The 12,913-nt window shown below is 51.6% G+C and overlaps 1 protein-coding gene across 9 annotated transcripts in view; it reads right to left on the minus strand.

The window, feature by feature from the left end:
- Positions 1 to 12,913, minus strand: part of PCNT (pericentrin) — a 103,309-nt gene that overhangs the window by 43,700 nt on the left and 46,696 nt on the right. For 8 of the 9 annotated variants that reach the window (XM_061193763.1, XM_061193760.1, XM_061193759.1 and 5 more), the window contains exons 17-22: positions 12,321 to 12,483; positions 11,834 to 12,046; positions 6,646 to 6,875; positions 6,130 to 6,246; positions 5,015 to 5,221; positions 2,723 to 2,893 (exon numbers count right to left, since the gene is read on the minus strand). In XM_061193763.1, coding sequence (XP_061049746.1) covers positions 2,723 to 2,893; positions 5,015 to 5,221; positions 6,130 to 6,246; positions 6,646 to 6,875; positions 11,834 to 12,046; positions 12,321 to 12,483 — 1,101 coding nt within the window. The remainder of the gene's footprint in view (positions 1 to 2,722; positions 2,894 to 5,014; positions 5,222 to 6,129; positions 6,247 to 6,645; positions 6,876 to 11,833; positions 12,047 to 12,320; positions 12,484 to 12,913) is intronic. The other variant, XM_061193758.1, reaches the window with a different exon arrangement.

Consider the following 12,913-nt stretch of genomic DNA (forward strand, 5'->3'; position numbering starts at 1 on the left):
TGTGTATACTCATGGCAAACAACTGGATAATAAAAATAAATTTAAGCCCATTTCCAATAGTGCAACAAACCTAAGATACTTAGGAATACATTTAATAAAAAATGTTCAAGACCTCTTCCTTGAAAACTATAGAATAAGGGAGAGAGTAAATGATAAAATTAAAGAAACAACACTAATCCAAGTATTAGAATAAATAATGAAGGAAGGGACAATACATGTTGAGAATAAGGTGTTAGGATGTCAAGTAGCTGCTGGAGAAGGAAGCACAGAAAAGAAAGAACAATAACCACATCAAAAGAGGTCTTAACAAAGAGTGGTGGGAACATAAGTGTACAGCATTCCAAAAAACCTAACGGTACCATGATTCTAAATGATGAAAACCTTCACTGACACGAAATAAGGACACAAAATATAACAAAACGTGGTCTCTTTCACAGAATTAGAAATCTAATGAGAGTCAGTCCTACGAATGGAATTTTGGTTTATTATATCAAAGTAAAGATATCGTCGACACTTTCACAAAAAATGAGTAGAATTACATAAAACAAATGATGTACAAATTTACATGTCTAGAAATAGACAAAAATCCCAAAAGAAAATATTTGGGATTGTCTTTATAATAGTTTTCTATTCTTAATGGAACTAAAATATTTTCCTTATCACATACACTATTTTTAATATTTATGATATTTTTTAGTATGTAAAATTATACTCACATGGCTCATTCTATAGTACTAAGGACAAATAACTGATATAATCTCCTTAAAAAAACTAGTCATTGGTTTTAAAGGCATTCCTCAAAGTAACACAAAAGGATATTGTAAAATTTTGCCACATATATAAGGTACCAACACAGATCATTAATTTCCCAATAGCCTCTCTCACTGCAACATTTGGGGTCATGAAGAACTGCAGACAAAACTTCTTTTTACTCTACAGCCCCACCATCTCTAAACCCTCCTCCAACATTAATTAAAAAAAAAAAAAAAAACACTATAACTTTTGTGTAAGGACACAGAGGCCCCCTGTTGACCCCCAGACACCTTACAAACTACCAAGAACGTAATGCCTAAGACGCCAGATCAGACTGCGGTCCCGCACACAGTGCCAGGCGAGGCCCACCTCGCTGAGAGCGCCACTCCCCGTCCCGGCCAGCTACGCCTCGGCCTACTCACTCACACACGCCATCTCCCTTTCTCTGTTTTGCAGAAATGCCTGTGGAAATGATAACAATGATAATAATGCCAAGAAAGCATTACTATGGGAAATAGTCCCCTGACCTCGCAGATGCAAAATATCCTAATTAAATAAGCCTACAGTTTTAAATAGTAACACTCAATTTGAAAATGTTTTTCTATTAAAGTGCTTTCTGCCTAAAATGACATATTAGTTCAGCTTTCAAAAATCAATTACTGCATTTTTCCAGGCAACTCGTTTCAAAGCAATCACCAAAGAACAAGCAAAGTGTGCTCTTATCTGCCACTCATCTATTAATTAAGGAAGAATTCCCACCGAAAGGACAACCAGTGTTGTCCTTTGGCCTAAAACTCCATTTTCACTAAAGATTATTTTATAATCATGAAGATGTAACCTTTGCGAGGAACAGGCATAAATGACACGACCCTTCGACTTCCTTCAATGCGGTGAGTTCACACTCATCCAACGACTGCCAGGCTGCAACCACAGGCAACAAGTGAGTCTAAACTCAACTATTTCAAGGCCATCTTTGAAGGTGATGTTCTCTTTACGACTTTGGTTGCCGTCTGCACTATACAGAGGTTGTTTTTATTTTTTCCTTCAAAAGCACAATTACATTAAGATAATAGAGAAGACTTAAAAACAGATTTTCTTCTGTTCCTGGAAGGAAGCAACTATGTCCTGGAAATCACCTCTTCTAGAACGGAGCCCAAAGCAGTCACACGGTTCCTAAGTTATGATTTATCTCCTCTTCACAGTTTCTGTCACTAGGGAAGGGCCTCTCCTGCAGCTTTACTCCAACAAGAACCCTTTAAAGGACTTGCAAACAGGAAGCAGAGTTTGGTGCAGGAGGTGAAGGAGATGAACATCACCAGTCAAGGTGACTCTGATTCCCACTAGTGGTCCCTAGAAGCTGGCCCCGCTGCACACTTTAGAGCTGGCCCAGGGGTGCCAGCATGAGGCCCCTCTTCTGTCTCAGCAGGAAGGCGCACGAACGTCAGGGAGCCCGAGGCCAACTCCCCGCAGCTGATGGTCACTCCAGCGGTCACAGCACGTACACGGTTGACACAGGCGGAGTCGGTGGGTTTTTCTCGCTCACCTTCAAACTGGCATTCTCTTCTTGAAGTTCTCTGATGCGGACGGCAGTGCTGTTGTCCTGCACGTCTAATTTCAAGTTCAGCTATAGTACTTCTTCGTTTTCACTTACAAAGTCACCTTTAATTTTTTCTAATTGTTCTTTTAAGTCCAAAACTTTGCATTAAAGGTAAGCATTAAAAATGATCTAATATTCTAATTGATTTAATAATTATTAAAATCACTTTGAAAGATTTAAAGTATGTGCCAGAAAAACTTACTGTCCTATAATCCACATAGAAATGTTAAAATTACAAAGTGTACACAGCAGTGACAAGCCCACAAACTGTATCGCTTGGATGTCCTGCCCGCTACACAGAAGCGCAGGGGAGGCCACCAGCAGATGCGGAGCAGTGAGGGGACACTCCCGCAAGGCCCGCCCCACACGCACCTCGTCCTCACGCTGCAGGAGCACCCTGTGCCTCGCCTCCAGCTGGACTTCGGGATCGTCAGGACGGCTGCCCGCAGGTGACCCCAGGCATTTGCCCTCATCCAGTGTAGACTGCAGTGTGGACACCAGGAGCAAGTTACTCATCTGCTGCTCCTGTAATGCCTCTTTGTCCTATTTAAGAAAAACAGATTTATCTTGGGCAAGTGTTTCAGGAAATCGGGGGCCTCAAACTGCAGCTTGTTATTAAAGTGTAGGTCATCCTCAGCCCTTCTGGAGCACACCTGCACACACCTGCACGTGCCAGACACACCATCCACAGACCCAGCCATGCTCCAGAGCAGACGCCTGCCTAGTGGAGGGTGCGGCCCAAACAGAGCCGCCGTGTGCGCCCGAGATTCCACCGCAAGGAAGTTATCCCAGTCATTATTCAACAAGGTACCAAAAGGGTCTCCAGACTGTCAGCAAATTGTTTTAATTGGGAAGAACCTGACAAAGAACAGGGCAATGGCTGACAACACATCCACACAATGAATGTTTTTACGTTTAGACTGCAGTGTGGACACCAGGAGCAAGTTTTGAATGAATGTAAAAAGTTTTCAAGGAACATTTAATATGGATAGAATGGTCACAACATATTAAGTGGGGAAGAAATAGGCATCCAAAATTGTACACATGGTCCAACTTTGTAGAGGAAAAAAAAGGCATTTTCTACACCCTGGTGCCTAGTAAGCTCAGTAGCTGCTGGCTGCGGGGCGGGGGGGGGGGGGGGGGGGAGCCGCCCAGAACTGTCCCCAAGCAAGGGGGGACAGAGAGAGCAGCGGGCTGACTCAGGAGCCCCGGGGCCTGTGCTGGGCATCCTTCCCACACAGCACATCCTCAAGAAGGGGCCTGGGCTTCACCTAATGGTTCTCATCAGCATCTTCAAACCAAACACACCTGATAAAGCTCTCCTCCTTGAGCCAGGGTTTTCTTAGGGCCAAAACGATTCCAAAATAAAATTTCTCATTGAGCCTCAGACTTTCAAGTAACCTTTAAACCTCCAGTGACAGGAGATACAAGAAACTTGAATTCCTTCGGGCTAAATGCGCAAAGGAGGGGCAGCGCCGACTGGAAAGGCCCTCCTGCCCCGCCCTGCCCCACTCCCAGTCAGGGGACCTGCCCACACGCAGCTTTCCCACTTCATCTTAAACTCTTAGACACAAGAACGTGCACATGACTGACGCGTAATTCCAAACTACAACTAGAAGAACTATCACCGGAGGTGTTTTCACTGAGGAGTTGACATAAATTCCTAACTCAAAAATTAAAATAATTATAACTAGGCTCTATGTAAAGTATTTAATAAAATAAGCTTTCTAAACCTAAAATCTTGAAGATTTACTTAATTACTAGGGATAAACTCAAGAGTACTTGAGAGACAAAGGAGTGCTATAAAACTGGTATGAAATGTTATTACACTAAATGCGACACTGTGATGTGCAATAAGAAACACGCACCTCGTCTCTGTCCGATGCCTGGCACAGAGCGCCTGACACCTTAGCGCTCCCTGAGCGATGAGAGTGACAAAGGTGCCCTACCTTCCCAACAAGCCCCTCCAGCCACATCTGAGTCTGTGTCACAGAGGTGACTTTGGGGAAGCCCCAGGCCACTGAAGCATGATGGGGGCTGGTCGCCAGGGGAACTGACCATGGGATTAAAGGGTCAGAACTTTCAGTCTCAGCCCTGGCCTCCAGGGAGGGGAGAGGGGCTGAAGGGTGAATCCACCACCAATGGCCAATCATGGCTGCATGACGAAGCCTCCACAAAACCCAAAAGGATGGGTTTCCAGGAGCTTCTGGGTCGGTGCGCCCTCCCCACCTGCCCTCCGCACGTCCTCCATCTGGCTGTTCCCGAATTGCATCCTTTCACGATAAACTGGCAACCCAGCAAGTAAAGTGTTTTGAGTTCTGTGAGCCACTCTAGCAAGTTCGTCAAAACCCAGGAGGGGGTCGTGGGATCCTCAATTTATAAAAGTTGGACCTGAGGTGGACATCTGGGGGCGGGGACAGTCCTGTGGGACTGAGCCCTTAAGCTGTGGGGTCTGATGGCATCTCCAGGTAGACGGCGTCAGAGTTGAGCTAAGTCGTAGGACACCCAGCTAGGGTCACTGGGGACTGGGGAGACCCCCACACGCTTGGTGACCCTGTGTCCACAGTGGAGCAGTCAGAGCTGCGGGTCTGCGGTGAAAAGGAAGCCCCGCCACAGCAGCTTCCCCCCTTGCCGCCCCCCTCCGCCCCGGGACCGCACGCTCACCTGCTCCAGGTCCCTCGCAGCTTTCCGCTGTCTCTCCAGTTCTCCCTGGAGCTGCATCAGTTTTCTTGTGGTGCTGGCGTTCGTCTCCTGCAGACGTTTAATCTCCTCTTCCTGGATTAATACTTGTCTATCTGCCAACTCTTTCTTTATAATCAGTTCATTAAGTCCATCTGATTTTTCTCTCAATTTTTCTTCTAACAATTCAATCTAAAAACCACAGAAAATGCTTCAGAAACAATAGTTTAAAAAAAAAAAAAACCCCACCTCGCAAATTAAAAAGTACAACACAACTGTGAGAAAACTGATCCTCTCCATGGTTTTCTAGACCCACGCTGCACGGTGAAGCCTGGTGAAAGAATAAGACAGAATTCTCTCCGTAAAATGATACACAAAAAATGACACAGAATTTGTTAGTAAGATAAAATTAATTTTGAGAGGAAGGAATGGAAAGCCACTGAGCAGTAAAAAAAAAAAAAAAAAAGAACCGAGCTCAGATACAGCACCGCCTGGGTCAGGGTCGAGAAGCAGGCTGAGTGCAAAGGTTACACCTATGGTCCGTTTGCACAGCAGCCTGGAAATTACAAAGCTGCGGAGAGACCGCGGATTAGCCGGATTAGCGGGTGGGAGGGAGTGGGCGCTGTCTCCTGTCTGCATGTCCACACCCTGGCTGGGACCTCCTGTGGGACATCACCATGGGGGGAACTGGTCTTATTTCTTCTAACTGCAAGTGAATCCACAATCATCTCAAAGTAAGTTTAATTTTTAAAAAGAATAAGCAAATCAACTACAGCGACCTCAGACAGGAGGAAGCAGACAGATCCGACCCCAAGCAGAAGGAAGCAAGAAAAACAAACCAGAGACAGGGCCCCGTGCACCAACCCCTCCCTGTCTGGTCATGCGGAGAACAGGGGAGGGGCGGCAGCACCGAGGGTGCGAACGGACGGACAGACACAGACAAGCACGGAGCACTCGCACCTCGCCATCCAGCTGCACCCGTGGTCGTTTGCGTGTACATGGAAGGCAAGAAAGGGGGTACAGATGAAGCTGTTGTTGAAAGCGGCGCGGAGCACAGCCCCCGCGGGCGAGGCCGGCGCGCGGCGGGCGGGCTGACTTACGTCGGTGTCGCGGGGACCCGGCGGGCGCGGCCGGGCCGCCTGGCGGAGCTGCTCCTCCAGCCTCCGGATCTCCTGCTGGAAGTCCTCGCGCTCGCGCTCCCGCTCCACCGCCTGCGCCTGTCGCGAGAGGCAGGCTGTTTGGACCGTTTCTCCGAGCGTCCCCACCGCCCTTTGCAGGCAGGAGTGGAGGACGGGGACCGGGCGGAAGGGGCCCCCTTGTCATGGGCACCGCGAATGACACATGGAGCCACATGAAGAGGCGCAGCCCCCAGGTGGGACCCGGGGCGGCTTCTGAGACACGGGCGGAAGGAGAGACAGAAAGCAGACAGCAGGGGGCCAGCAGACGCCGCCCCGGGCCAGGGCAAGATGCGCGTGGACGACACCCGAGACGTCCGCCAGGCTGCACTCACGTTCACCCCGACGCCAGCACAGAAGCTACTTAACAACTGGAAAGAAGTTCATGCTACGAAGATGACCTCCGGTGACGCAAATAAGCTCATCGCTCGAGACTCTTACATCCATGAACTGGCGCTGGCGGCGCAGGTGCTGGTCCAGGGAGCCCATCTGCTGCCGCAGGGCGGAGAGCTCCTCGGCCTGCCGCATGCACGCCTGCTGCCGAGAGAGCTGCTCCTCCAGCTCGGCCTCTAGAAGCCTCATCTGGGAGAGCAGAGCCGAACGGTCCTTCTCTGACTGCTCCTGGGTCTCCGACCGCTCCTGGGCGAGAGACTCCACTTCCTTCCGAAGAGCTAAAGGTGCCGAGGAAACAGGCGAGGAGCCCAGCTCAGGGTGCCGTGTGCCAGCAGAAACATGGAGACGCGCGTTTCTTCAGCGATGGAGCACGGGGGGGTAGCATGCTTATCCCTCCCCCCGCCACAGGCGTGTGACTCAGCCAAGGACACACAGCCACCTCGAGAGGACGGATGTGCACCCTTGACCTGTCAGATCCCGAGCCCACGTCCTAATAAACAGCCACAATTCTGCCAAAACCCACTGAAAACAAAGCTGAGTACTTCTGTGGGGGGCGGGGGGGGGGGAGGAAGGAAAAATTATACTTTTTAAACGAAAATTGGCTAAAATAAAAAATTTTAAAGCCTGAGAAGAGAATACATCTTTGTGTCCCCAAATGACAAATCAGGTAGTTTTCTAGGAATTCTGCCTTCACGTATATTCTCCAACATGGAAAAATAAAATGTAACTTAAAACCTCCACCAGAGGGAACACCAGGCCCGCTGGGGAGGTTCCCGGCTGATGTGCTGACCGCACAGGGCTCCCTACGCACCCGGGGGTGACCTGTCTTGAGGAAAAGGGTCGAGCCGTCAGCAAATCTAAAGCCGACCTAAAATGGATGGGGCGACGAGGCCACGATCCAAGGGAAACGACAGGTTAATAAGCATCTTTGGAAGAGAGGTCTCCCTGCAACGGATCCCAAAGTGTTGAAACTATCCTGAAACTGAAATGTTAAACCCATATGTTTGTATTTACATTTCACCAGCTTTCCAAAGTTAATTATTTTGGTTTGTATAAATCTGTCAGTCTTTTACGACAAACTATCACCCTCACTAATATAACATTCTCAATGAACTTCCAGGCTAACAAGTCAGCAACGATGGCAAATTAGGCTTAAACATGCAGTTAGAACAGTGTTCCTCACGGGCCTCAGAGACTCGACACCAGGGCTTGTGTGTCGCTGCTGTGATGACCGGTGCTGCCTGTTCAGCCACCCAGACAGGACCCGCTTCAGGGTCTCACGGCCTTTGTGCAGGCAGGACTGAGGGCAGGCGTCCATGCAGCCATTAAGGCCACACAGAGGGCCAACCCCAGAATCAGGAGACCTCCTGGGGCCCCCAGCCCAAGGACGACTATGGCCAGACAGGCTTCCTATGGCTCAGCAACTGCAGTTAAGCATCGTGAGAGAAATGCTTGCCCATTTTTATGTATGAATATTGAAGATCAAAGTTATCTTTTATGTAGTAGTTTGCCACAAAAGCTAAGTACTTGTCCTCTTTAGTAAAAAACTGGAACACCTGATGCAAACATATAGCACACCACACAGAAATCACGCATTTGCTTTTACAAACCTGAATCCTTGCATGCTATAGAAACAGGAGTGCCTATAAATGAAAACACACAGCATTTTCAGAGACGAAAACAGAAAACTGGGTGACTTAGGAGACGAAAGTCAGAAGTAGGAGAAGGGACAACGTCAGCAGCAGGACTGCAGGAAACGTGGCCTTGATGCCGGCCTTGGACAACCTCCGAAACGCGCGTCATTTCCACGATGCCACTGCTCGGTCCGAACGCCGTGCTCCCAGAATTCATATGCTGGTGTCTGGAGGTGGAGCCTCCAGAGGTGATGAGGTCCTGAGGGTGGAGCCCCATGAGGAGATGAGTGCTTCTCGTATAAAAGAGGCCCCACGGAGCTCCTGCCCCTCCTGCACGCGAGGGCCCAGCGAGAAGGCGTGTCCACGACTGGGAAGCAGGCTCGCACCAGAAGGTGACCGTGCCGGCACCTTCACCTTGGATTCCCGCCTCCAGGACCGTAAGGATGAGTAACGGCTGCAGCGTAAGCCGCCAGGTCTCTGTTAAGACTAAGGCCACTGTTGGCCCTCCTGTCGCAGCAGGTCCCGGCTCCCAAGGGCTTTGCCGCTGACTTTTAAAGACAACAAGGAAAAACACAGAGGACAGATGGCACCGCCCTGAAGGCGGGCACAAGACACGCCGAGAACAGGTGAGGCTGAGCTGAATTCCCCCACGGGCGCCAGGACCCCCCGCCCTTTGGAAGTTGGCCCGTGTTCACGAGGAGCCAAAGCAGAATCAGGACCAAGTGGCCCCCAGGACCGCGCCTGGGAAGGGAAGGGAAGGTCAGGTGCCAGGCCGGCGGGCTCCTGCAGGGTAGCAGCGCACCGGGAGTCCCCAGATGGCCGGGCAGGTAGAGACAAGGACCAGACAACAGTGAGAAATTAAGGTGGGTTAACCATGTAAAGATGAAAGCAAACCGAGAGGACCCAAAGGAAACACGAGAATTTCTTGGGGATAAAACAAACGCAGGAGGGAAGACTGGCCTGGGTCCGGGAAAAGCTTCCATGGATCTGCCCCCCCAGCCAGCCCCTACCACACAGGTGGGCCAGCCCTCTCTGCAGGGGTGAGGGGCGGTCACAGTGGACGCAGGGGATGCAGGGGAGGCGCCAGGCCTAGGGCTACGTGGCCGCTCGCCTGACCCTACACCTCTGCATCTCCCACGCGGTCCCGACTCTGAAGCCCTAACGCCCCGCACAGGGAGAGCAGGCTGGAGGTATGAGAGCCCGTGACAACAAACATGGGTCTCAGATGGGGAGGGCCCAGCCACCACTTGGACCCACAGGCTGGGACGCCAACACCCGGGAACAGGAGGGGGCCCCAGCCAGGACACTGCCCCACTGGGACGTGTGGCCCAGGGCGACTGGGGACAGCAAAGTGTGCGCACAGAAGAGACACTGCCAAGAAGTAATGACAACAAAACCCCAGATGTAACAAACGCCCGGCTGCAGGCAGAGCAGGGCAGGCATGGGAAACCACTCCAGATACGGTTCCGGGACGTGTGAACATCCAAGAAAAGAGAAACTTCTAAAAACACCTCCAAAGAAACACGATCAGACGTGCCAGCGAGTGTCCAGATGCAAGAAAACAATGGTTTTTAGTCTCAAAGTATTCAAGTAAAAGAAACCAAATCTAGAATTGTGTCTTTCCAGCTACCACTTCATTTAAGGATGAGGTTGAAATAAGGTAACTTTCAGGCACTCGAGGTCTTGGAAGGTTTCCCTCATGGTCCTTCTCTGAAAGTGTCCAGTCTGCGGGGAGCCGCGGAGAAAACAACCCACATCTTACTGCCATTTAGGGAGCACCGTGCACACGACATGGACACACAGAGCACACGCGCTCATGTGCTCACACACGCCTCTGTCCCTGGGGGCCGAGCAGAGAGGGGAAAGCAGGACGGGTTTCTGTGCTGGGGACCAAGGACATGACCTGAACGAGGAAGGAGCAAGCACACGAGCCAAGCGGAAGGCGGCCCAGTCAGCAGGGGACGGCCCTGCCCCAGCTCGAGGTGGCAGGCAGAGCAAGTCCTAGGAAGCCCGAGCAGACCCGGGAACAGAGTCACCGCAGACACAGAGCTGAGAAGATGCCTCGGGTCCGCTCTCAATTAGCGCAACATCCATTAGACACAGTTCAAGTACAAAAAAGGACACAGCAAAGGAGTGAAAAAAGACATCCACGGGAAAAAAGAAAGCAGGTTAATTTTTTACCATCAGAAGTTCACATCAAAAAATGGAAAAGAGACAAAAGAATATTATATATATTAAAGCTGAACAACAAGATGAGGTCTGGAGATGACTATAAATAGTTTTAATAACCCAGGCGGATGGAAACCAAGACGACGGCACAAATCACTCTTTGCTTCAAGAGCCTGCAAGCCCGTCGGACCCGCACATCCACTCAAGAGCCGTGGGAGCGTGAACGTGCGTCTCGCCCACAAGAGGTACCGAAGACGAGGGCAGAAGCCAATTAAACAGACAACTGTTTGTTTATTCATCGGAAAACTAAAAAGAAGAATTGGAGGAAGAGAAATGAGTTTTCTGAGTTGCTTGGGGTGGTGGCTCAGCAGGAGCCCCTTTAAGTCAGAAGGTCGCTGACGCCTTTGTTGTGGGGTGGGGGCAGCAGAGAGGCGGGCCTGGCCGGACTCGCGCTTGGGGGCCGGGCCGCGGGGGCCGCGGGGAGAGGAAGGCGCAGTCACTTCTCACAGACCGGCTGCCCCCGCCGCCGCCACTGCCCACAAGCTCCACATTTCAAGCTTTTTATGTTTTAACTGTTTTTACGTTAAATATTTTAAGATCTAAAATTTCTAAGAATCTGAAACTATAATGACCTACTTTTGTTAAAACTGTATGTCAGTAAGGCAATTATATTCCAATAAAGATGTTAAAAAAAAAACAAAAGCAAAAACTGTATGTCTTCCTAGCTAAGGTTAACAGACACTTTTCTGGTAATTTTAAAGAAAATTTTTAAGTAGCCCTCATTTTTTTTCACATTCTTGGCTATTTATCTTGTGAAATGTGAAACAAAACAGTCAGCACGTCAAGGGGCTTTAACACGGAGCCTGGGGGCCATTAAGGAGTGGAACTCAAGCCCGTCCCCAGCGAGGGGAGCCGTGAACTTGGGACCTGGGCCGAAGCTCAGAGATTACAGGGACGCAGCAAGAACCGCACCTGCTCCCGTCCCCGGAACGGACCTTCTCCTCCCTCGTGACGGCCTCCGCCCTCAGGCACGTTCAGCCCAGACTGGCTTCTGCCTCTGACTCCAATTAAATTCTCTGTAGGCAAACCCCCCTGTCCTCACCCTCAAAGGCCCCGACTGTTTCTATTGCCTAGCGGGACCAGAATCTGCGTGCTCCAAACTGCAATTCTTTGATCCCAAACAAACACTCCCCGCTGGACCACTGCCTCTAGGACGCCAAGGCTGACGACCGCACACAGGTGGGCGACCCCCTGGCCAGGCGACCCGGCCTCAGAGTCAGCAGCCTTTCCTACAGCACAGCCAGCCACCGCAGCCGCCCTCAAGCCACACGCAGCCCCGAGGGCCAGCAACCTCGTCCCCTTTGACCTCAAAGCCTTGAGTCCGAGCCAGCCCGGCTCTGCCCGCGCCCCAGGCTGCAGCTCGGCCTCCTTACCGGCCTCCCTCTCTCCGGCTTCCACAGCCAAGGCTTCCTTCTGGCTCCACAGCACGGAGTTCTCCTCCTGCAGCTCCGCCTGCCGCCGGGCCGCGCATTGCAGCTGCTGCCTCAGACCCTCCAGCTCGGCCACCAGGCCCTGCTCACTCGCCTCCTTCCGGCCCAGCGCCTCCTGCAGGCCGGCCCTCTCCTCTGTGAAGCCCTCGACGATGCCTGCGGTCCACGCGGGAGACCGCTGTAAGGCCCCCCCGGGGGGGGGGCGGGGTCGGGGCGTCCTGTTCCCCCAGGGACGGCACCGGACCACCCTCCCTGCGAGGCACAGGAGCGCGGGCAAGACGAGGGCCCAGCGCCCGCGGCCACCATGAGCGAGCGCCAGGCACCAGGCGCGCGGGGTCGGGGCGGCGGCGCGCCCCCGGGAAGGTGGCTGACGGCTTTGCTGTCGAGACCCCAGCACGACACGCGCCCCCGGCAGGCAGGCCCTGCTCACCCTCCGCCGTGTGCAGCGCCAGCGCCAGCCGGGCCTTGGCCGCGCTCTCAGCGTCCAGGTGCTCCAGCAGCTCCTGGTGCTTCCGCACCACCTGCGCCGTCTCCTCGCTCTTACAGCTGAACTCCTTCTCAAGACGAGAATGAATCTGACGGGCTTCCTCCAGCTGTGAAACGCATTTGAAAATGGCATTTTGGACCAAAAGTAATCAAAGCTTATACTGACACCAACAGAGTTCTATTTGCCTAGAATTCTGGGGAAACCATAAATATCCTGTAAGAAACAGCAATTTCCATGTTCAATGTTATGTCAGTTACTAAATAAGCAACAAATTTTCAAAAAAGGAAGTTTTGCACACGGAGACACAGACAACGCTGCACGGACACACCGTCTGTGACCATCGACCCCACCTGTGTCTGCGTGGAACATGGCGGGGGGGGTGGTCATTTCAGGGGACACACGGACAGGAGCCTGGCACCTGGGCAGGGACAGGCCCCCTGGTGACTGCAGGTGGAGGATGGGGAAAGGCTCCTGGGCCATCACCACACCGGGCAGGGGGCCTGACGCGACCCTCCCTCCCCAGGTCGGACACCATG

The sequence above is a fragment of the Eubalaena glacialis genome, chromosome 6 (assembly GCF_028564815.1).
Source record: "Eubalaena glacialis isolate mEubGla1 chromosome 6, mEubGla1.1.hap2.+ XY, whole genome shotgun sequence".
NCBI lineage: Eukaryota > Metazoa > Chordata > Mammalia > Artiodactyla > Balaenidae > Eubalaena > Eubalaena glacialis.